At 42.6% G+C, this 23,267-nt stretch overlaps 2 protein-coding genes across 2 annotated transcripts; one reads left to right on the top strand and one right to left on the bottom strand.

The window, feature by feature from the left end:
- Window positions 1-711: 711 nt before the first annotated feature.
- Window positions 712-4,161, bottom strand: fkrp (fukutin related protein). The gene is made up of 2 exons (XM_056373180.1): window positions 3,694-4,161; window positions 712-3,394 (listed from the first exon to the last, which is right to left on the bottom strand). The coding sequence occupies exon 2, from the start codon at window positions 3,269-3,271 to the stop codon at window positions 1,673-1,675; it is 1,599 nt and encodes a 532-aa protein (XP_056229155.1). The 5' UTR covers window positions 3,272-3,394; window positions 3,694-4,161; the 3' UTR covers window positions 712-1,672.
- A 1,300-nt stretch (window positions 4,162-5,461) lies between these two features.
- Window positions 5,462-21,984, top strand: strn4 (striatin, calmodulin binding protein 4). Its single transcript, XM_056374388.1, has 18 exons — window positions 5,462-6,005; window positions 13,059-13,162; window positions 13,309-13,385; window positions 13,528-13,606; window positions 13,749-13,934; window positions 14,405-14,582; window positions 14,714-14,870; window positions 15,453-15,548; window positions 15,886-16,004; window positions 16,106-16,281; window positions 16,460-16,507; window positions 16,594-16,715; window positions 16,820-16,987; window positions 17,092-17,232; window positions 17,369-17,467; window positions 17,581-17,667; window positions 17,970-18,158; window positions 18,749-21,984. Exons 1-17 carry the CDS (start codon window positions 5,691-5,693, stop codon window positions 18,137-18,139), a joined length of 2,322 nt encoding a protein of 773 aa, XP_056230363.1. The 5' UTR covers window positions 5,462-5,690; the 3' UTR covers window positions 18,140-18,158; window positions 18,749-21,984.
- The last annotated feature ends 1,283 nt before the right edge of the window (window positions 21,985-23,267 follow it).

Genomic DNA, 23,267 nt, shown 5'->3' with positions numbered 1-23,267 from the left:
GTTTTGGCTCTTTGTTACGACTGTTCCTGTGTGTTTTTTATTTATTTATTTAACTTTATTCACTGCAGTGACTAGTAGCTAACGCTCAATTCAGCAAATCAAGTAACACTTGTGGCTGCATGAGAACGCCGTAGCTCTGTTACAGTCAGTCACCTCCACACTGCAGTAGCATACAGGTGGGGAGACATATTTGTAATGCACGGAGACCCTTTGATTTTGCAGCCAAAAATAACCTACCATAGTCTTTTGGTTGTATAGATGTGTATTTAATTACCAGGCCATATATGAACAATGCCATTTATTCATAGATGAGTAAGAAGAATGTAAACACACCTCGAGGAATGCAATATGTGCACCATCAATGAGAGCTATTTTTAAAGTCAGTCATTCTTGCTTGAGTAGGATGAGGAAGATACTTTGTGTCACTGGACTATACGTGATGGACAAGTGAGTTGCATTCCTGTAACGTGACATTCCTGTTTGTCTTGTCATGAAATCCTCCACCCCCTTGGCTCCTGCCATATGGCTGAGGAACTCCAATAACGCTGTTGACAATAAGGGTGACCACAGCATAATGCACAAGCTTAGAGGAGTTACAAAAGCCGTAGAATAAATAGGTGTACTCTGCCACCTAGTGTTCAAGAATTGCAGCAGCTATTTTACATTTTCTGTTTTCTGCCTTCAAAACAAATGGATAAAATAAAGCCATGAAACAGTTCCAGTTCCTTTTATTTTACCAGTACATGAAATGGAGCTACACCTCGATACACCACACACACAAGTAACAACGTCACAGTAAACATGTGGTACCCTTCTAAATGTTTCCTTTGAATAATCTGAGTTGAAATTCCATTTCAGTCAACACTTAATGGATGCTCAGTAGTAACACACATAATTCAGCGAAGGGTTAATATTCATTTACAAATTCAGTCATAGTGTTATGTTTTGAACTGAATACTAAGGCTTGATAGAGGAACATTTCATCCGCACCATATGCCAACAACAGGATGAAGGAGCGTATTTCATTTCACCACACAGAGTTGCTCGCTATAGTTGTTGGGTACCAAATAGCATTAGTATACATAACATTCATTTATTAACTGCAAAACTGAAATAATCAGTGCAAAACAATGCAACACAGTCCAGAGATTTATAAAACACCTGTTAGGGCAAAGCCACTTATGTAACACAATTAATTCTGTACAATACCTTAAATCCTGCTTAAGATACTGTAAACTGAAACTTATAACTAAAGAGTATGTACCCCCTTTGCAGCAATCATATTTAAACTTTATTGTACAACACATACAGATTTAGCACACCATGTAGTAAAACCAGTCCCTCTTTAAGGTATGCCTAGTGTCAATGCACACGGGTATGGATTGAAATTTTTCAAGCGTTCATGACCTTTGCAAATAAATCTCTCACTCACAAAGGATGAGAAGTCTGTCCAACATTAGACTTAACATCTAAATACTGATAATAGGGAGAAATCTTGACCAGACGTGATTATACTGTTTTCTACTGATGTAGTTGTGGTAAAATGAACAGCAAATGTAGTCCTTTTGGCACCATATTAGTTTCCAGGTATCATGTTTTAGACGTGTTTCCCATGTTGTTAGGTAAATAATTACAGTACCACATAAAATAGCTTATAAGTCTCTATCGTCTCTCATAATTTGCTTCTCTCCAGTCTCTTTTTTGAGGGGTTGGGGTACTGGGGGTTCTCAATCACCCCCTCTCCAAACTTGAGCTCCAAGAACGCTCTGTGGTTATTGGGGCCGTAAGCAGTGATGCCGGCAAAGGGCATGGGCACCAGCGGCTGCAGGAAGTGCTCTGGGAACTCCACGTCTTGTTTGTGCTCTGTCCAAGTATCCTTTGTCATGACGCCATTACGTGGATAGAATGGCCACAGGTCAACATGCAGGTGGTTGGCCTCGCTGTACTGTACTCTGTAGAAGTCTCCCTCCACTGCACGTTCCCAGACGTAGCCGTTAGCATCAACAAGAGAGCCTGAGTCCAGGTTCTTCAAGTGATCACAGTTGGGTACATCCTCCAGGTAGATGCCCAGGTCCACATCATAATCCCATGGGATGATGTCTTGATGGCGGACAGCGCCCAGCAGAGTGCCCCCTTCTAGCCAGTAGCGCACACCTGAGCTCTCTAGGATATTGATAACATACTTGGTGGTTTCCCTGAGTGCTCGCAGACAGCAGGGTGGTGTCCAGCGATCCAGATAAAGGTAGTCTGGAGTGTCATCCTGCACAGTGCCAAAGCAGCGAGGTGTCTCTTTACTGCAACCATACCATTGTTCCTTCCCATCAGGCAGCAAGAGGCGCTTCAGACCAAAGCTCCTCATAAGCTTACCGGTGGCCTCCTTCAGACGAGTGTCTGCCTTCCACTGGTTATGAGCGGAGCTGAAGAGGGGCCGGTGGTTTGCGGAGAAACAGGGGCTCTCCAGCAATTTGACCTTCCAGCCTCTCAAGGCAGTCTGAACGAAGAGCGAGGAGAAGAGGGGCCGCCCCAGAGGGACAGAGAGGTTAAAAAGATCCTCAGTGCGAATGAGGACAACTGCATCTCCTTGTAAAGCCGTACACACACTCCCGCTGCTCCCAGAGGCAGCCGGCGAATAGGTGGCTGTCCACTCTCTGAGGTTCACTCGCAGGTGGAGACACTGCACAGCAGATCGAGCCAGCACTGGTGCAGCTACCAGCCTCACGGGCCCCCCTCCCTCACCTTCCAACTCCCTGATCAGCCTCTCGATAGCCCGTGGTTGCTCCAGCTCCACCCCGTCAGGCACTAGGAGAACAAACTCCGTCTGGACATGGAACTCCGGCCTGTGAGCCTGCGGAGGCTGGTCAGGGCTGGGGGAGAGCACTAGAAGCCGAGCCCCTTCTGGAAGCACCAAGGGAGGGTATGGAGATGTGTCAGCCACAGCCAGGAAGGGAAGCTCAGGTCTCTGACGGAGGAAGGAATTAGCCACATCCCCGACATAATTCTCAAAGTTTTCAAACTCCCGCAGAAGAACGGTCACGCGTGGGCCACGACTGTGTCCCTCCACTCCGACCACTCCAGGCTCCCCTCCAACTCCTACAAGTAATCCTAGGCCTCCCCCAAGACCAGAGGCTGGTAGGGCAGCCCTCCTTGTACCCCTACCAAGTTCTTTCCTCTTCTCCATCATTTGCTGCTGGGCCCGGGACACATAGTAAAGAATGAGGAGGTTGAGGATAATGGCGCCAGTTAACAGGCCCTGGCAGAAACTGATACGCATGGCAATTAGCGTTTACCTTCCAGTTTCTCCCAGCAGTAAAATCAAGGTTTCAATTAAGAAATCCAATGGTTGTTCTTAGGTCCCCATTGGTGTAAGAGTAGAGCAATGAGAGTTGAATACAACCTGTGAAAGACAAAAAAAATATTAGGATGCAGTAATAGTGTTTTTGTTTTAATTCCACAGGCTTACATGTAAATAACACTGTAAACATGCTGTAACTGTATAATGCAATTTCATGCTGTGTTAAAATGACACACAGGACAGTTGAGACTACTTTGATTAGCTAGCCATTATTAGTTCCTTTAAATGTAAAAGTAAGACAGCCATAGCTCCATGCAAGGGATCCTTTTATAAATAAAACATGGCTACCAGCATTACCAATCAATAAAAACAGGCTGGTAAAATTCATGACAATAACTCACCTTAGTTTGGATTAATCTACTTAATTCTTTACATGACAGTCACTTGCATGAAGCAGCTCGTCACATCATACATTTGACATGTTATTAGAAACTCTAGCAGCGTTAAACCCATTAACCTGTACTGTATCTGGTTTTCATGGTGGTCCAGCTCAGCCATCTCTGGTAGCATGGGGGCAAACCTGGCTGAACCGGTAGCAACAAACACAGATATTAATCTGTATTGTTAGCTAATGTTTTTTGCAGTTGTGGTCGAAATCGAGTCTCCAACATTTTAAGAAGAAACCCACAACTTAACACACACAAAGCGCGGAAAAATATTTCATCACTATGTGGCCTGACATAAGCCCAAGCATGAAACCCGACTGGGCGAATCTACCATGAAGCTATCATGCCTACAGTCTGTGTTGCCCGCAGCAACAACAATCTGACTTCCGACTCGATTCCTTCAGAGTAAGAGCTCCATCTTTAAAAAAAAAAACAAAAAGCCCCTATCAACATTAATATTCCCCTGAAATAGAACCTGAAGCTTTTGTGAGATTGTCTCTTAAATTACATACTTAACTAACAGTAAAAAAAAAAACAGTATATATAACTGTATATATAACTTTGTCATTTTAATCTTACACTGTCACATTCTGTTTTAAGGTGACTAGAGTTGAAAAATTGGCATCTTGGCTTACTCTGGCTCATTCACAGTAATGTTTATTAATGTGCACTGTCCCTGTTAAATAAGTCAATAAAATAAAATAAATACAACTATATCCAAAAACTTGTGTTAAAAATGTGCATAAAGGTGCATGCCTAACTGTCTATACATGTCTCCACTGCTTTTAATTAGGAGCAGAGGGATGCCAAGGGACCCAAAGCTGAAATCTTTAACCAGGATCTGTACTGCTGCTTTTTTCTTTGCAACTTTGCAATATTTGATTTATTATGCATTATGTAATTTTAATATACACAAATGTTTAGTGTATTGTATCCAGCCCCTCACTCCCATCTGGTTTAAAACGGAGAAAATAAAGATTGATATTACTACGTGTTAATAATTTGTCCATTAGCAAAATCTTTCTTGCACCTGCAAGGTGTCTGCTTCCAAAATGCGAATGTTCCAGATTTTGCTAAATTATGTATGAGATTGAGTTGCTTGCCATACCTTTAATAGGTAGCTTGATATTAATGCCAGGGTTGTAAAAATGCAACTGGATAATTAAATCTAAGTTTGATGTATTCAAGTCCAATTGATAAAGATTTTAAATAAAGTTCTGGTTTTGGCATGCTAACATGAGAGATCTGGCAGACATTTATAGCCTACAGAGTTCTGTATGTGAAGGAGTCAGTCATCCAGCCAGGAACTTCATGCAGCTGCTGTACTTAGCAAATAGTCCACTTTTGTTGTGGACATTTCTTAATGAAAATTCAAACCGGAAATAAGGTTGTCGGTAATTCTAGCTACCTTCACTGTCGTCATAAATCCTTGCTCATAAAGTGGCAGGAAATAAACTCCCCTAGCGACGTATTCATTGTGTATTACAGAAAACATGTCCCTTTATTTGCCACCTGCACCGGGCATTTCCAATAGCAAACACAAGGAGGAGGAAACAGATCCGGGATATACAAAATAAGAGTCGCAAACCAAATATTAACGCTTGTTTTGAGCGAAAGACATTTAATTGCCACATCTTGATGTTGCTTTAGCAACCGTTTTCAAGTAAGAAGTTCTATTAAATATTGTGCATTGGTAAATAAACCGGCCACAATGCTACAAGTATACAGCTTGGTCGGGTTTTATCTTGAATGTTTGAAAGCGGAAGTGTAGTATTTTACCAACTGAATAGTAATTTTGCTCCGTGCGTGTGAGAAAAGGAAGAAAGGAGGGTAGCTTATAGTGAAGTGCTGCTGGGTTGGAAGAAGGGAACGGGGTAGTTTTTTTTATTATTATTGTTTATTACTTTGCCCGTTTCCACCTCCTTATCCTGGCGAAAGGTTGAACGGTTAAAATGGAGGCGGACAGATCCGGCGGAGGACCAAACCCGAACTCCGGAGGCGGCGGCAGCAGCGGAACGGGGCGCAACCCAAACGGGCCCAAAGCAGCACCGGGCCAGGCGACATCAGCTGCGGCGACCGGGGCGATGGCTGCAGCCGCGGCGGCAGCAGCAGCAGCCGGGGCCATGCCCGGATCGTCGCAGGCACGGGAGGCGCAGGACGGGGACTCGGGTATGACGCTTCCTGGGATCCTGCACTTCATCCAGTACGAGTGGGGACGCTTCCAGGCCGAAAAATACCGCTGGGAGGCTGAGAGAGACGAACTCAGGGTAAATTTGTTTATTATTTAGCCTGCGCCTGTTACGTTAACGCCGAATAAAGGCCAGAACGGATATTGCAGGAGCCCGTTCAGTGCTGCTTTGTGACAGTACACATGCCCCACAGTCAGTTTCAGGATGACAAAATGCTAACGGGCTAACGTTGCACCTTATCATATTGTATTGACCGGGGTGTATTATTACTACATAGTTAATGAAAATACAGGGAATCTATGACCTCCAGCTGATGCTCACCAAAGACCAAACACCCACCTGAAAGCTTTAAACATAAAATAAACTATTTTCAGAAAGCAGTAATCTTTGCGTTTTGGCCTTCAAATTCCGCTATAATCAGTTACAATCACAAAGATATACTCCAGGAAATAAGGATATGATATAGGTTTATGTCAGCCAACAAAAGCAAGCAAGCTATCCTGAAAATAAAAATGACAGGTAATTTTGTTTAGGTGTGGCTACCTTGTTGTGTCTCCTTGATATTTATGCAGGTACACATCAAAGACATGCCAGGACCGGACTCCTTTCAATGTAGTTTGTATTTTGGCATTTATGTGGAAACATAGTTTGTAAGTAGACAACAATTGGATTTCCGTAGCCCACAGGGACATATCAAGTGATCTGTGGTTGTTGTGGTTAAAACAAGACAGTGTCATACAGCTTTGAGTTCCCTTTTGTAATCACTGAATTTGAGAGCGATAGTTACTGAGAGTTGTCAAAGTAGTGTCCTTAAATGCCACCTTAAAATGAGGACAGGTTTGAAGATATTGCTTTTTGTCTTCACAAAACAATTGGCACAGTGAGAGAAAGTGCTCAGGGTGACCTTTGAACATAGGCTTCCGCTCCTTCCATGCACACCAGACAGCTAGATTTTTCAGTAAATCACGTCTTACTTCAAAATCCCTTCGGATGAAGTTCCTTGAGGCATAATCTTAACAGACAGTGGTCTGTAGTAAAGAGTCTGTCTGTGTAAACACAGATCTGTACATATGTATATGTATAATATCTGGTGATATTGACAGGAAATCAACATTCTTGAACTGGGGCCTGTCGCACAGATGGATGAATCAGCAGTGTGGTGTTTGAACTTGCCTGAAATGTATGAAATGCAACCGTATTTTTCAATTTCATTCATACTATCATTTGACTGAGATTATTGTCAGTCAAGTACCATCCTATCTACAACTAAATTAGTGAGGATTACTTGTCAATCCTGGCTGAATGTAAAAAAAATATGACTATATAAAATGACCTGCCACTTACAAACACGTTAGTGTTATCTGCCTTTAGGTTAGAGAAGTGAGCTTGTGTTCTTAAAGGTCATAAGTTTGAATCGGTGAAATGCCTAGAAAAAGCTGTGTAAATGCCATAGAAATGCCTTTGAGCAAGGCATCAGTTCCCTAATAGCTCCAGTTATTCGGAGGCTAACAGCAGAAGACAGAGGTTGTACTATTCAACCATCCTACATGCATGTGTGTAACTGCGTTAGGGCAGAGCATTGTTGTGCAAGATTGTGCTTACTCATCAAATTGTTCCAGGATTAAGAAAGGTTAGGAAAACATACACACATACAAAGTGTTATTGTGTTGTTTTTGCTCTGCGTTTGGAATGAACAACAGTTCACCTTTTCATTTCTAAATCCATATATGGTCTTCCTCCTGTAGCCACAGTTTGCTTGTAATCAGGATGAAGTATCTTCTGGAGTTCATGGGCTTGACAAAACCACAAGAAAAAGATGTACAGTATCTTCATATCGTCTGTCATTTTGCTTTGCCCCCAACTCAAACATATGGAGTTATAAATAGGAGCATGATAAAATATGGATGAACAATAACAAACCGGCCGCGCTTGCTGCTTTTATAGGCGCGTGTGGGGAAGAGTGGGTATGGAAGTCAGAAGCAGGCCATCACAGTGTCCAACATGCCATTAGTGCTTGTTATGGAACTTTGTTTACGTGTGCACATTTGCTGCACATGATCTGGTTTCATGGGTACAATTAGCACCATGTCCTGTGTTGAGAGAAGAAAGGATCACTGGAGTGCCAGGCTGAAAAATTGACCTAGCTTACATTTTAGCACCCACAGGCCCCAATCCCTCTGGCTTTTGTTGCCATCGTGCTCGCAGGCCTCTCAACATGCCAGTTAGCATGCCCCCTGGAAATGTCCTGTACAGTTACCAACATACTGTACATGTGTCCATAATATAGTCTGCTCATGTGTCGCCTGTGCATGACATTTTGTGCTTTTATGCCATTCATACAACTAGTAAGGAAGCTGAATGCAAAATCTGTCAGCAGCAAGAAAACCATCACCAAAACTTGAAAAACATTAACACTATCAGCTTTCAAATATGAGACTCTTTGTGTGGCAGTGTGAATGTCTGTGTCTGTAGCATAACGTGTCTCTGTGACACTGTAACACATGTGCCGTCTGTGAGTGTTCTTTCAGTGTAAAAGGCCACCTGTGGTGCTGTGTCTCCAGTGACAGGCCAGGAATTAAAGCCCTCCCTGCTCTGGGCCAGGTGGGACGTCCCAACACAACCAGGGGACAGCAGCACAGGGGACAGGTGGCGGTGGCCTTGTCCCTCCGTCCTTCAGACACCTAAGAAGCTTTTTTCCAGTGTATTCTATCGAATCACAGTACTGCTGCACTGTGTCAGAACAAGCCGGTAGTAATTAGCCTGTTATAATGATCCTCATTTTAATTTAATAGACAATCAGACTGTGCTGCAGACGTCAAACCAAGTCACTGCACTTATTCTACAAGGAAAAGGGCAGACCTTTACCTCTCCCTCTTTGCATTTTTCTCATTTTCAGCTATTTAATTTTATTAACCGTGTCAGTAGTTGTGTAGAATAGATTACTGGTGACCCAGATGACATCACTTCCTGCGGAGTGTGGCGCATGGGGCCCCTGGGTACACATCTCTAATTAATAGCTCTGCGCTCTCAGCCATGAAACACATATGACATCCATATGTACGGCATTATTACAGTATGTGCCTCCCGCCCACACAGACTTGCAGCATTCTTGTTACATATTTATATTTGTATATTTTGTATTTTACCTTTCTTTCTTCTATATATAATTTGCTCTGCACTGTCGCGTTTGCTGAAATCTTGTAAATGTTGTGATTTGAAACATGTTCATGACATCGGGTAATTTTTGCTTTCTAATGATTATCAAACAACTTCTGGTCAAACTTAGGCAGCAAGCCCAACTTTTTAGGGATGTTATTCTCTAGCTAAATGACACACACACAAACACACACACACACACACACACAGTATGCACTCTAATCACACTCCATCAAAGCACACTGTCCCAGAAAAGTTCATTGCTCTACTTGTTTGCTCATGGATTCTCTCATGGGGATGAAGGGATGAGAAGATGGAGGGTGGCCAGTGGAGAAGGAAAGCTGCCCTTGACCCTGTTCTATGGCTAGTAGAGAGGGGCTGACAGAATAGGCTAAATGTGTCAGCTCTCCATGCTACAACAAACTCTGGAAAGGTCAGTGGCAGTAGGCCACATGGAGGAAAACCCACCCACAGGAAAGAGAGATCGGATGGCACGGCAGGTTTGCTCGCAACAAGGTTCCTTTGTACTTTAGGCTTTGTTAGTTTACCAACATAATACAAAGAAAATAACTGCACCATCAGAGTGAGCAGGGCTATATCAAATGACACCCAAAAGACTTACTGATGATTTCATTACCCACTGACATTAGTTGGTTTTACAGATGGAAAGATATTTTACCTCAGTATAACTTTCTCCATAAATATTGTCATGCCCTTTGACCTGCTGCTCCACAACTGTTGTGATTGTCTCATCCATTTTAAGTGTCAGTCTCTTGATGAGAACACCTTTTATTAGCTGTTGAATGGGCTGCTTTGTCTCACTTCTGTTGGCCCGGGTCCCACACACAGTGAAAACAAGCATGTCCCAATCTGAACCAGTCAGAAGGCAGAATAACAAAACCAGTTAAAGCTGAAAATGGTACAGAGGTGACCTCTCCTCAATTAATCGCCTTAGTCCGATGAAACAGTTGATATTTTACCTACGAGCTGATACAGAGAAAGCTGCATTTGTTCTTGTGTCTAAGACAGCCAACGTGTGCTGCCGCTCCTGACATCGTGTTTTATCCACTGAACCATGTGACCCTACCACTTTGAAAGAGAAATACTGTAGAAAAGAAGAGCAAGTAAAACAAGGTCAGAGAAAGAATGGCATACAGCAATGAACCCTTTGATGCACTAATCCTTCTGTTTTGGCTGCTTTTATGTATCAGGAAAAGGCAGTTACAGTGCGCATTGTCACTGTGATGTGATTATTTGGGCGTTCGATTGTGTACACATACAGCCCCGTCTCTATCTTGGCCAACAAAGCAGTGTTAGGGATTTGAGGCTTTGGGCTCTGGTGGGAGACTCCTTCTAGGAACACAGCATGACAGGCGCGCAGGGGTGTGATGGCTATCTGTGTGTCTGAGCAGGTTGTAGCTCGTCTGTATGTGAGTAGGAGTAAAAATGCATGCCCTTCCCCTCAAGGGTGAAGTAGATACATTCCACTTAGAGGTGGAAATTACAAAGCACTTTGCTGGATTGAAGGATTTAGTTCAGTTTTTTTGTTTGTTTGTTTGTTTGTTTGTTTGTTTTTAAGCTAAGTGAGTGCATCACTGTTCACTTCAGGAGAAATTATACATAAGAAGTATTTACAAGGTGAAAAGCTCAGCAGCTAGCTATCTGCTGTTGTCACGCTATAATTTTTGGCCAATGGTGTTTACACTCACAGAAAAGCTGATGAGTCAGTACACACAGGATTCTGTGGTTAAGATGTGTTTATTTAAGTACATTCTGCCCCTGTCTTGAGTTTGGCTGATTTTACCCAAGTTGATGGCCTCTACTTGACCCACAGCAGACGACACTATCAGTTACATTGTTTAATGGGACATCTCACTGTCATTATTGTGGCTGGCTAAGGTCAAGCTTGAATCTTACCCTTGTGTATGTATATATATATATATATATATATATATATTAACCTTGAAGATGATTTTTGAGGCTGTGTTCATTTTTAGTGCCCAGTATATAATGTACATGCTGTTTCTGATATCCGAACCTCCCACACTATGACGCTACACAGTTAGCACCACAGCCGAGCTCTGCTTTTCTTGTATTTTAGCACTTTAATATTTATGTCTGATTATGTCAGACTGGAACAAGCGTTTCTGCCTCTGTGAACTATACAAAGACAGTATTGCATCTGCCATTACAAAACACAACAACTGCACAATTACTAGTTGTGTGCAGCTGGAAATACTCAGCTAGCTAGCTGCTTTTATCAACCACCTAACCACAGCAAATGATATATTATTACAAAGCAGTTTATATAAGGCCAAGTAGGGTTGTTGTGTTTTGTGTCTTCTTAGCTTGTTAAATACATTCCTGTTCAACCTATCCTGTCAGTGCTCTGTACACACGAACATGGTTAAGTCATAAGTTATTTCACTCATTTAAATGGCCTTAGATAATGTTCAAGAACTCAACTGCTCCTCTTAGGTTAGCCCAAGTATAAACCACGTAAAGTTTTCTGTATTTCACAACCTCTTAGATCATGCCTGCAGTGTTGACATGCTACCACTGACAATTATCTCCAAAATTCTCAGATAAGCATATAAAATCACATTGCATTAATCAGGATTACTCAGCAGCAGCAGCAGCAGCAGTAAGGTTTGCTTGGCAGATTATCCTGTGTTCCACTAGACCTCCAAGCTGGTTACGTGACTGTGTGTGTGTGTGTGTGTGTGTGTGTGTGTGTGTGTGTGTGTGTGTGTGTGTGTGTGTGTGTGTGTGTGTGTGTGTGTGTGTGTGTGTGTGTGTGTGTGTGTGTGTGTGTGTGTGTGTGTGTGTGTGTGTGTGTGTGTGTGTGTGTGTGTGCGCTTTCCTGGGTGATTGACTACCCTCTCAAGTAGACCGAGTGCCTGCCCCATGAGATAGTGTTTTTAGACTGTTCTAGTTTTACAGAACTGCGTAAGCGTGTGGGAGCAGACTCATGGACTCGGACAGGGGGGGCGTGCAGAGGAGAAATGGACTGTAAAACAAGCACTGTTAATGCTCCAGCACCCCTTGGCACAGAGAGAGGGAAAGAGAGAGAGAGTGGAGACACAAAACTATTTTGCCTCCTATTACCTGCATGCAAATCCTGACAGAAGAAACCTTAGCCTACTCTTAACTGGGATTTTCTTTTTTCCACGGGGGCATTTTTCTCCTCCAACCAATAGAGGGCAGGATGTTTGCTGCCTAATCTGAATCACAGCTCAAGCCCCCCCAATTGTGAAGCATCACCTGGTAGTAAAAAAAAACACAGCTAAAATCTTTCTTATCCACTCTAACAACTCTTTCACATTTTTGTCAAGTCTTGCCATATGGTGTTTTAGCCAAGGGACACCCTGTCTAAGGACAGTCTTTACAGTGTCGTCACTGTCCGTTTGTCCATTATCATGTTTTTTTCTCACAGAATCTCTTAATTGTTTGACAAGAATAGACAGTGAACATATCTTTCCTCAAGGTAAGAATTTTATCAGCTCGGTGAGGAAGGAAACGGATGTAAAATGAGAGAGGAAGCGCACAAAGGAAGGATGTGTCTTAGAAGAGGGTATTTGAATTTGGCTGGTCTGAGTCTTGTTTTTCCTCTCGTGCAGATGCGCAGTGAGGCCTCGGTTAGGAGAAGTTAAAAATAAGAGACTGGTCCACAACCCTCTACTTACTCCTCAGGGTTCTCAGAAGTCATGTTTGCTATACTTGTCACATCAAACTTTTCTTTTTTCTTCTCCTTGTGATCGCTATTGATATCAAACGCTTTGCTCTTTAGCCTTAATTGAGCAAGGACATGCTTTCTTGTCCAATTCACTTCAGTTATGGCTGAGTCATAGTGTCAATCTGGATTGATTTGGTGTTTTTATATGCTTATGTGTGTGATTGTGCCACGTGAGTGCCTTTTTAAATGTACTTCGTGTTTGTTCCTTACCATTGTGTGTGTGTGTGTGTGTGTTTCAGGCTCAGGTGGCGTTCCTGCAGGGTGAGAGGAAAGGGCAGGAGAATATGAAACAGGACCTGGTGAGGCGGATCAAAATGCTGGAGTATGCCCTCAAACAGGAGAGGTATGACAAGTGTCAGGAAACTCTCTCTTTCTGTTCCTGTGTCCTTACATCTGCATGTTTTAGATGTAGTGGTTTGATGGTGAGAGATTTCTTTCTAATATTTGCTCATAATACTTATCCTCATGTTGTCTGATGTGGGGTTGCAGGGCTAAGCACCAGAAGCTGAAGACAGGAAACGACCAGAGTCCCGGAGACAAGAAACCAGAGACGGAGGCAGACCAACGTATGTTTAACCAAACACTTATGTGCTCTGTTATTTGGACAGCTTCTTCTGTCGTGTCTCTCTCTGCTGAAAGTTTCTGCTGTTCTCCTTTTCTGTTCATGCCCTGCTGTTGCATCACTATTGACCAATCTATTTTCTGTAGTTCCCAATGGGCCAGCTGAGTCAGACTCTGAGCCAGCCAATCAGATGTCCTGGAAAGAGGGACGTCAGCTACTACGCAAGTAAGATCTCTCTGTCAACTGCTCCTTTTATCTCAGGACCATACTAATGGGTTCTATCAGTACTTGAACAACTTGTGATCTGGGAGATTGGTTTATATGGCTGTGGGTTTATATTTACATGCTATTTTTCCTGTGAATGCAGATATCTGGAGGAAGTGGGTTATTCAGACACCATCCTGGACATGCGGTCTAAGCGCGTGCGCTCCCTGCTCGGGCGAAGTAGTCCCGAGGCTAATGGGCCCCCACCCAGTGAAACTTGCGCCGAGCCCGAGCCCCGGGCAGGTGGAGAGTCATTGTTGGTCAGACAGATAGAGGAACAAATTAAGAGGTGAGACAGTGGAAGCAGACACTCTCACTCTCTCTATGTGTAAGTGAATGGAATACTGATATGCTCGCCAGAAATTAGAAATAAATTTACCAAACAGAAAATGAGCAGGTGACTAAAGTCTAAAGTAGCAGAGATTTGCTAAGGCTGTGTGTCATTGCACATCAAATACATGTACCTGTCATACATGCACATATTTTGCCATGTATAGATGAAATCTGTGAACAGAAGTATTTTTAACCAAAGATAGTTTTATCAAAAACGTTAATGTTTGCTCCAAGTAGGAAAGTTTAAAAACTGATACCTGTACCCATAAAACTTAAAACCTGTCTATGATATAAAAAAACAACTGTACTGTAATGACAGCAATAATATGGTGTTATACAGTATAACTGAGTTCATCACATTGTACGATATTGTCCTAAATATTAACATGGATTGGACAGACTCTAACGTCATGCGTCTATTTGTAGGAATGCGGGCAAGGAAAGCTCTAAGGAGCGTCTGGGTGGTTCAGTGCTGGATAAGATCCCCTTCCTGCATGGCTGCGAGGATGATGATGAAGACGACAGTGACGAGGAAGATGACTTCCAAGGCATGGCCACTGACTGCATTGATGGACCGCGCAAGAACAAAAAGTCACGTGTAAAGGTACGAGCAGTGATGAGAAATGAAACAAGGTGGAGCTGAATGACTTAAAGAATGGGCAACTATAAACTTTAAACTTTACTCATGACTTGTCATGTACTTCAGCATGTTCTCTGCTATGCTCCCATGTCCAGATGGGGTCGGAGCCCATGACCACAGACCTTGACCCAGAGGATGAGGAAGACGAAGATGACTCAGAAGATGCCCTCGGAGAATTTGACTTCCTGGGCTCGGGGGAGGATGGGGAGGGGGCGGGAGAGGCCCGGATCTCGGGGGACGGACGGGAGTTAGGTACGCTGTTGCCATAGCAACACCATCAGCACCAGCACTGCCAGAATCACTGCCACCACTGTATTTGTCTTTTTTGCCCACTCGACCCCACCCCGACCCCCCCCACCCCTCCTTGCTCACCTTTTTATCTTTTACTTCTCATTGTGTCTTGGCATCTCTTCTTGTCAATAAAACCAGCCTCTTTTCCCAACCACCTGTCTCTCTGTCCTGTTTCACGAGCTGTCAGTCTGTGACTCTTTAGAGCTGTGTTGCTGTCATCTCTGTCTGTAGATGTATTTTCTGTGGTCCTGGGTCATTTCAAAGGTTGTCACGCATGCTGCCTTCTCTTTTTATATATCCGCATTTCATTCTTTGAGTCATATTTACACCGTAGTCCTGTGCTCTTATTGATTTCATCCTCTCACAAAAAGAATCTGTAAAATTGTGTGAGTGTATGTTATGTATTTAAAGAATGAAGTCTATCTTCTTGCCTCCGTCTACATCCGTCTGTCTCTCATCTGTCCGTCTGTTGGCCTCTCCGTCCTTCCTCCGCCTCTCTGCATGACTGGATGTTTTGTGTCTCTCTCCTCTTGCCGGGTTCAGAGAACCGCAGGAACAAGTTACAAGGCATGATGTCGGACTTCCCTCCTAAGCCTACCCCGCCCCCTTCAGTATCGGGACAGGCTCGCTCTGGGGAAGGTAAGACTTCCCACCAAATATGCCCCATAGAACACCATAGACTGTAACCTCAGAAGTATTCTTCCTCAGTCTCCCCTGTATCCCACACACATGATTGGAGCTTAGTAAAATCTTAAATTTGGATGCTGTCTTACACTTACAAAGTTGCTCCTACACCTATGAATATTTCCTCTGGTACACAGCACAGTGTGGGAGTAAAGCAACAGGATGAATGGACTCTTGCCACAGAGATCCAAGATTCATTGCTGTATTTACAATTGTATCAGTCTGTATTTATAGGGCCATGACATTTTGTCAAGATGTAGTAAACCTGTGCTGTTCCACCTCCAACCCGCAGGTGGCGCCCTGGGTTTCTCCTCTGACGTCTTCATCATGGATGCTGTCGGAGGCGGGGACATGAACCTTGGTGAACTGGCTGATCTGACTGTTGCCAATGACAACGATCTCTCCATGGATGTAATTACACATTTGCTCTGGTCAATACACAACATGTAATACAACCTACATGTTCACACTCAAAATATGTGATTGCTCAATACGACTTTTATATGTATCAGATGCAGGATAACAGAGAGGAGTTTAAGAAGACATGGAACCCTCGTTTCACACTACGCAGCCACTTTGATGCCATCCGCGCTTTGACCTTTCACCCCAGCCAAGCGGTGCTGCTCACAGCCTCTGAGGATGGAACACTAAAACTGTGGAACCTCAACAAGGCCATGCACTCTAAAAAGTAAGAACCCTCAGGACTCCAGTGAAGAAAATGGAGGAGAAGGAACACATTTATACAGCACATTTTATACATATAACAGGTGATATCAAAGGAGCAGTAGGACAGATAATGCACAAATTTAAAATAAGAAAGAAATAAAACTAAGGAGCAAATTAAAACAGACTGTGTCCCTCCATAGGAACGCAGCTTTGGATGTCGAGCCCATCTATACATTCAGAGCGCACAGGTGAGTTGAGTCTGACACAAATACAAATTCACACCTTGTGCACAAACCTGTCACTGACATACACGAATGCCTCTGTTTTTGTTCAGTGGCGCTGTTCTCTCACTGACCATGGGCGAGGATGGAGAATCCTGCTACAGCGGAGGTCTGGATGGAACCGTCAGGTGTTGGAAGATGCCAGACCTCAATGTGGATCCTTACGATAACTACGGTCAGTATTTCTAACTGAGTATTTAGCAATCACAGAGTAATAATAATGTTTAGGAGTGTTTTCCTCATGGTTTTTTTTTTTAATATGTGTGTTTGTCCATCCAGATCCTGGCATCGAGAGCAGCGTATTAGCAGGCCACGAGGACAGCGTCTGGGGTCTCACTTACTCGGCAGTTCATCATCGTCTTGCCTCGTGCTCAGCCGATGGCACCATTCGCATCTGGGACCCTCAGAACTCGGCTCCCTGCCTGTCTGTCTTCAATAAGGAGAGAGGTAGACATCTGTGCTGGATCTTCACGATCCCCATCCCTAGTATATTTACTTTTGCATTGTGTCCATGCTCCACAACTTCATCTTCTCCTGCTTTTTTTTCTCAGAGCACGGAACACCCACCTCAGTGGCCTTTGTGGCTACGGACCCCAACCAGGTGGTGGTGTCGTTCGACGGTGGTGAGACGCTGCTCTACGACCTCAACACAGAGCAAAGCATCACTGCGCTAGAGACACAGACCAAGGATGGTATGTTCTGAATCAAATAACAGTCGACTCTCCATCACACATAACATCACCAGTTCTGAGACGTGTTAAAAATGATAATTAGAGGAATAGATAAAACAGATTACATTACGATGGAGTTGTTTGTCTTCATTTGCAGGCAGTGAGCTGATCAACCGAGTGGTCAGTCACCCATCTGAGCCTGTCTCCATCACTGCACACGAGAACCGCACCATCCGCTTCCTAGACAATAAGACAGGTATGTGTTGAAGGTGTTTTTATTTCTGTGGGTCATCTTAATTTCCTCTGATGACTCACATTTTTCTGGGATATGAATGCGTCTGAATAAGATTCATTTGTGTGTTTGTACAGGTAAAGTTGTCCATTCAATGGTGGCTCACCTGGATGCAGTCACCTGTCTTACTACAGACCCTAAAGGCACTTACCTCATCTCTGGCAGTGAGTACCGCTCAGCTTTGCTGTGTCCTTATTTAGCTGACCGTCTTAGAATCAGCCTTCCTCTAGGATAAAGATAATCTGCATCATTTTCAAAAATGCTCGACATCAACACACCAGTTTGTTTTCATACTGAGTCCATTCTGTGCACAAGTGGCTATTTTTCGGGAATGAATTAAAAGTGCTTCTCAAACTCTTTAATCTAGCTTGTAAATGTGAAAGACTCCTTCACATGGCACTCAACAGTGATATCTCTCCCTCACAACTTTGCTGCCCTTGTTTCCACCTGCTTGCGGCCCCTGCAGGCCACGACTGCTCGGTGCGGCTGTGGATGCTGGACAACAGGACGTGCGTGCAGGAGATCACAGCCCACAGGAAGAAGCACGATGAGGCCATTCATGACGTGGCCTTCCACTCTTCACAGCCCTTCATCGCCAGCGCCGGCGCAGATGCACTTGCCAAGATCTTTGTCTGATAGCACTGTCGTCATTCTGGTGAGACGGGTGGGGGAGTGTGGAGGGGGGGGGGGGGGGGGGGGGGGGTGCGAGACAAGGACTGTTGGAGTTTTACTAATTTTGAGAAGGCACACGCAGTGAGATGCAGAGCAGTGTGAGCTCTGAGTCCATCAAGATTAAAAGATTAAGAGATTAAGCTGTAGAACTCCTTACTCTCAACACACACTCCTGAATATAACATGCTTTATTCCATTATCATAAAAAAATAAATAAATCAAATATTTAATCTTAATGGAGCACTTCGTGAAATTTATCCATAAAGATCAGTTTATTAGTCATGGTGCGTACGGCTTAGCCTGTAGAAAAGAAATTTATATAATCTCTTCTGTGCCTCAGAGGTTATTTTCCTTCATATTTTTGACAGAAAGCCATCAAGGGTAATTTTTTTTTTAATGCGATTTCTTTTTATCTTGTTGGATTAAAACGCTAAATTGATAAAAATTTGATATGTTTTATTAGATGGGATCCAATATCTTTTACCTTTTATGTTGGTGTCATGTGCAGATCTGAACGTCTAACTGCTGGTCTAACTTGTGTTTACCTCTTTTTTTTTTTTTTTCTGCCTTTAGAGTCCTACAACCACAACTGGGCCAAAAGAGACTGAAGACTACAGTGGACAAATTTCACCTGCTTACACACACACATACACAAACACACACACTTGTCCTGCACCCCACTGGCTGGGTCATCACCACAGGACGTCACTTCCACTCGATTCCTCACTGTTCTCTGATGCCTCAGTGACTTCTTGTAATACTAATCACTGCTTTTTTAAAACTTTAACTGCTCCGTTTTCAAGTAATCATATCTGGAGTAACACTTTTCTACACTACAATATTTTGCTCTGCTATTTTTTTTTTTTTTTTTTCAGTCTGCCAATGGTTATTACAAAGCACCGTGTGTGTTTGTGTGCTTGAACTGCTGACACACTACCAACATTTCACAGAGAACCACAGAGGAAACACTCGCACTGCACAGCGCACACAACGCATAAATGCACCGTCGCATTTCATTTGAGACCTTTTTTTAATAGCTGAAAGATTGCTTGTTTCTAACATACACATGTAGACATGATTTAAAACAGTAACTTGCTCCCAGTGTCGGCGGAAAACACCTGACCAACCTCTGCATTGGGAATCAATGTATTACATTCCAAAGACTCCAGGGTTAGAGTGTGTGTGGTGTCGTATTTTGGGGTTGGAGAATGTTTAACTTAGCTGTGTGTGATGTGAGGAGGCACTAGGCAGTCGCTAACCAGTGTTGAACAGATAGCTTTAATTTCAAATTTATCGCCAAGACACCAAGTCTCATTTTCTGTCTGAGTATTATAGCGTCCCCATGATTCTGCCTCGAATGTGTGTGTGAGATTAAATGTCACTCTGCTGTACAAGATAAATGAACATATTTACGCAATCACGGTCCATTTCTACAGATGTACAGTTTGAGGTCGACTCTGCAGACTGATGCTGGCACACCGTATTAACCAGCTAAAGATTGATACCATGACAACACAGTGGGAAGTCTATAGACTACAGAGGTGTGAGGCCAGTTTGTATGCGCTCAACAAATGACACACGTGGTGTCATTTGTTGCTTTTTTTTCTTTTCTTTTTTACTGTACAGAAGAGTGTGTGTGTGTGTATATGTGTGTGTGTTTGTAAATGCACTAGTTAAATCACGGTGCTATGAAAGACCTCGTCAGTCTTGAGTCAGAATCAGGGACCTGTTTTGTGTGTGTGTGTGTGTGTGTGTGTGTGTGTGTGTGTGTGTGTGTGTGTGTGTACGTGTGAAAAAGAAAGACTGTGTGTGCGTGTGTATAGATGTACATCGAGTGAATCAACTTTTTCAATGACATTTCATTGTTGGATCATTTCATAAACTCTGGTCACATTTCAGAATGAACAGTCGCTGGTAATGTTTCTCAGAGGGATGTGAATAATGCCTGAGGAGTGTGTGGAGCTGGTGATAATGATATTACAGTGAAGACCACATGGGCTGAAATGGTTTCCTCAGATGAGAGCTGTTCAGATCATTTGTTTAAGTTCGCCTTGAAGTTGGTTGCCCGTTAGTCGGCGTGTATTTAACCGTGCTTTGGAAAAAAAAAAAAAAAGCTTCACCTTCAGTTGTGTGTTGAGGTTCCCTCTTCTTGTTTGACGTGCATCAGTTGCACAGTAGCACATTACCCAGAGAGCTGATGACGTGAAGCTGGTCTCCTCTTTCTGAAGAGACCTGCTAGAAGAAATAACTCCAGGGGTTAAAAAAGTTTAAAAAAGAAAGAAGTAGAAAGTCCATTTTAAATTCAACCACTTTTGTCAGAAAGATAAAAGGAAAGTATTTATTCAAGATGTGTAGGTGTAAGTAACAATGATTCAGCACCTGATCTGTCTGATCTGTTAAGGTTATGCAATTTTGAGAATAACCCAGAGAACATTTGTCTTAGGTGGAAACATTGTTCCTTTGAGACACCTCACATCTACGTATCTGTGTCCTGTGTTTACACTGATAACTGCAGGACACATGTTTGTTTGCTTTAGGTGAAAGTTGCCCCCCTCAACAGCTGACCTGATTTCAAATAACTTGACCGGTAATGTTATTCTATTACCTCAAGAAGACTGATAAAAAATCTGGTGTCAAATCAGTTGTCAAAGGGGCAACCCTCCTGTTCCTCATCTTCCTCCTCTTCCTCCTCCTCTTCAAGAGTACAGGGTCACACTAGGGGTCGGACGTCAGATCTAAAAGTTGAAAGTATCCTAGAGGTAAACACTCCTCTCCTCATCACTGGGGACACTAGCATTTATAGTTCAGATTTTTATTTTTTTTTTTTCTCTCAAACAGGGTGGTGGACTGTTGTCTGAGATCAGACAGCATGTTATCCCGTTGTACATCTTTTCTTTGACATGAGTCTTGTCAAACAGAACAACCAGGTGCAACTACACGATTGCACTGCTGCTGGGCACAACGTCCTGAAATCACATTGGGATACTATTTGGCTCCACGTTGCACTACATCTAATAGTGGATGCTGTGAATAGACAGACAGGGTGCAGGGATAATGTTTTGAAGGTATTTCTAATACAATCTGGAGTAAATACTACAAAGGTGGAACCTGCTGTGGGTCACAGTGTTTTGATAGTGAGAGTTACTGATGTTTTTTTTGTTTGTTTGTTTTCACTCTGAGCTACTGTGTCCCCTCTCTGAGAATAAAAGACAAATCAGTATGACACATCAAAAAAGAAAAAGAAATCAAAACAGAGGTTGTAAATGATGACTAGAGATGCCATTATGTGCTGTAAATGTCCATCATTTCCTTGTTTTCTTTCTTGCATTTCTTTTCTTTGATTATGAATATGATTATTAAGATGTAAGAATACTGTAGTATCATAAGTGAATCATTCTTCCTTGCTAGGCATAGAACTTGCTTGTGATTGATAATGGCAATGTATAACTTGTAAAAAAGCAAAAACGATTAAAAAACATGAAAAATGAAAAAAATAAGTTTAAAAAAAAAAAATCTGTTACCAGTCAGAGGCCAAGGTAAAGGACTCTCATTTCTTTGTGTTTTTATTTTTTTATTAGCAATTTATCACTGTGTGATATTTTGTACATCATATTAAGCTGTATTCAAACAATTTCCTCTAACTACAAGGGATAAGAGACCTGCTTTTTATTAATTTTGTTTTATTATATATTTTTGAACTGCATTCTAGCTTGTATCAAATGACTTTCTCTTTTTGTTTACGGGTTCCCTGTTGTATGTCATTAAGGAAGAAAAAACAAAAAATGAAGATTTTGTACAGTGAATTGAAAGTTCTGTTTTGTGTTGTCTTTCTTGCTTCCCCAGGGGTAACAAACAAAAAAAAACTACCATAAGTTAAGAAATGTCATCTGTTACATGTATGAAAATACACAGTAGAAGAACCCTCATAGAATAATACTGATACTCATACAACTCATAAATCAGACATTTTTGACCGTCTGCCTTAGATATAAAGAAACTTTTATTTGTCTTTTTTGTCTGACCCACGGCATCAGGCCCTGTGTCAACCACCCAACTACTAAAACACTACAAACTAAAGTGTATAACCCACCAGCTTCAGTTGCCCTGTCCCACCACTGGCTCTGCATGTAATTCTCCACAGAAGATAACCACAACATTATAAAATCTTCAGGTCAGAATATTCTATATTTTCAGATCATGGATGAGTTAAACTTTTAAAACTTAAAAGATCATTATCTTGGCACTATTAACATCAAATCTCCAGTTGAAATAGACAACAAAGCAGCTCTATGGCCACATCTCTACTATATCCAACTATACCAAACACTGCCCTCTTGTGGTGGAAAGCAGAATCCCAGCAAACGTTTTGTTTGCAGTAGCTGAGCCATCAGTCTCGTCACATCACTAATACAACTGAGTGCAGTTATCTGTGGTTAATTTGTTTTAATGAATTGATAATTGTGAGAGTGCTTCACAGAGAGAATCACTATATAACAGTCCCAGGAAGAAGATAAGCTGAAGAGGAAGAACTTCATGTGGTTAGTGAGTTTCAATATTACCATCCAGGGCGGCTTTCATGGCCAAAGATAGAAAGTCAGTATTTTTGCATGCTTTCTATTTGAGATGAGACGAGCGGTGCAGAGTCACAGCGGTGCTGATACCTAGCCTGATTTCTAAGCATGCTGTATATTCTGCTGTATGCAAAGTACTAGTAACTTGCCATAACAGTTCCCTATTTTACTGAAATCTTCTGTCAGCTTTGCATAAAAAACATCTCAGCAATAGGAGTGGTCTTACTCTGCAGTATGGGAGAGTTGTGTCAGTTAAAAATTCAAAGAGATAAGGTGTCACAGATTAAAAACAAGGCAGGAAATAGTTTCACAGAGGGACTAGAAGGAGGCTGAAGCAGTAAGAGGGAAGATGAGGAAGAGATGGGAGGGTTTTGGAGCGTGGAGCTGCCCCCTCAGGCAGTGTAAGAGGATCTTTACTGGCCTTGACTCAAGGAGGGAGCAAACAAGTTGAATAACCCTAAACCAAGGAAGGGAGTGAGAAAGAGGAAAGGGAGGAGGGGGAAGCTTGGGAGCATGGAGTC

This window comes from Seriola aureovittata, chromosome 4 (assembly GCF_021018895.1).
Source record: "Seriola aureovittata isolate HTS-2021-v1 ecotype China chromosome 4, ASM2101889v1, whole genome shotgun sequence".
In the NCBI taxonomy this organism is placed as follows: Eukaryota; Metazoa; Chordata; class Actinopteri; order Carangiformes; family Carangidae; genus Seriola; species Seriola aureovittata.
This window is presented reverse-complemented; position numbering and strand designations above follow the sequence as displayed.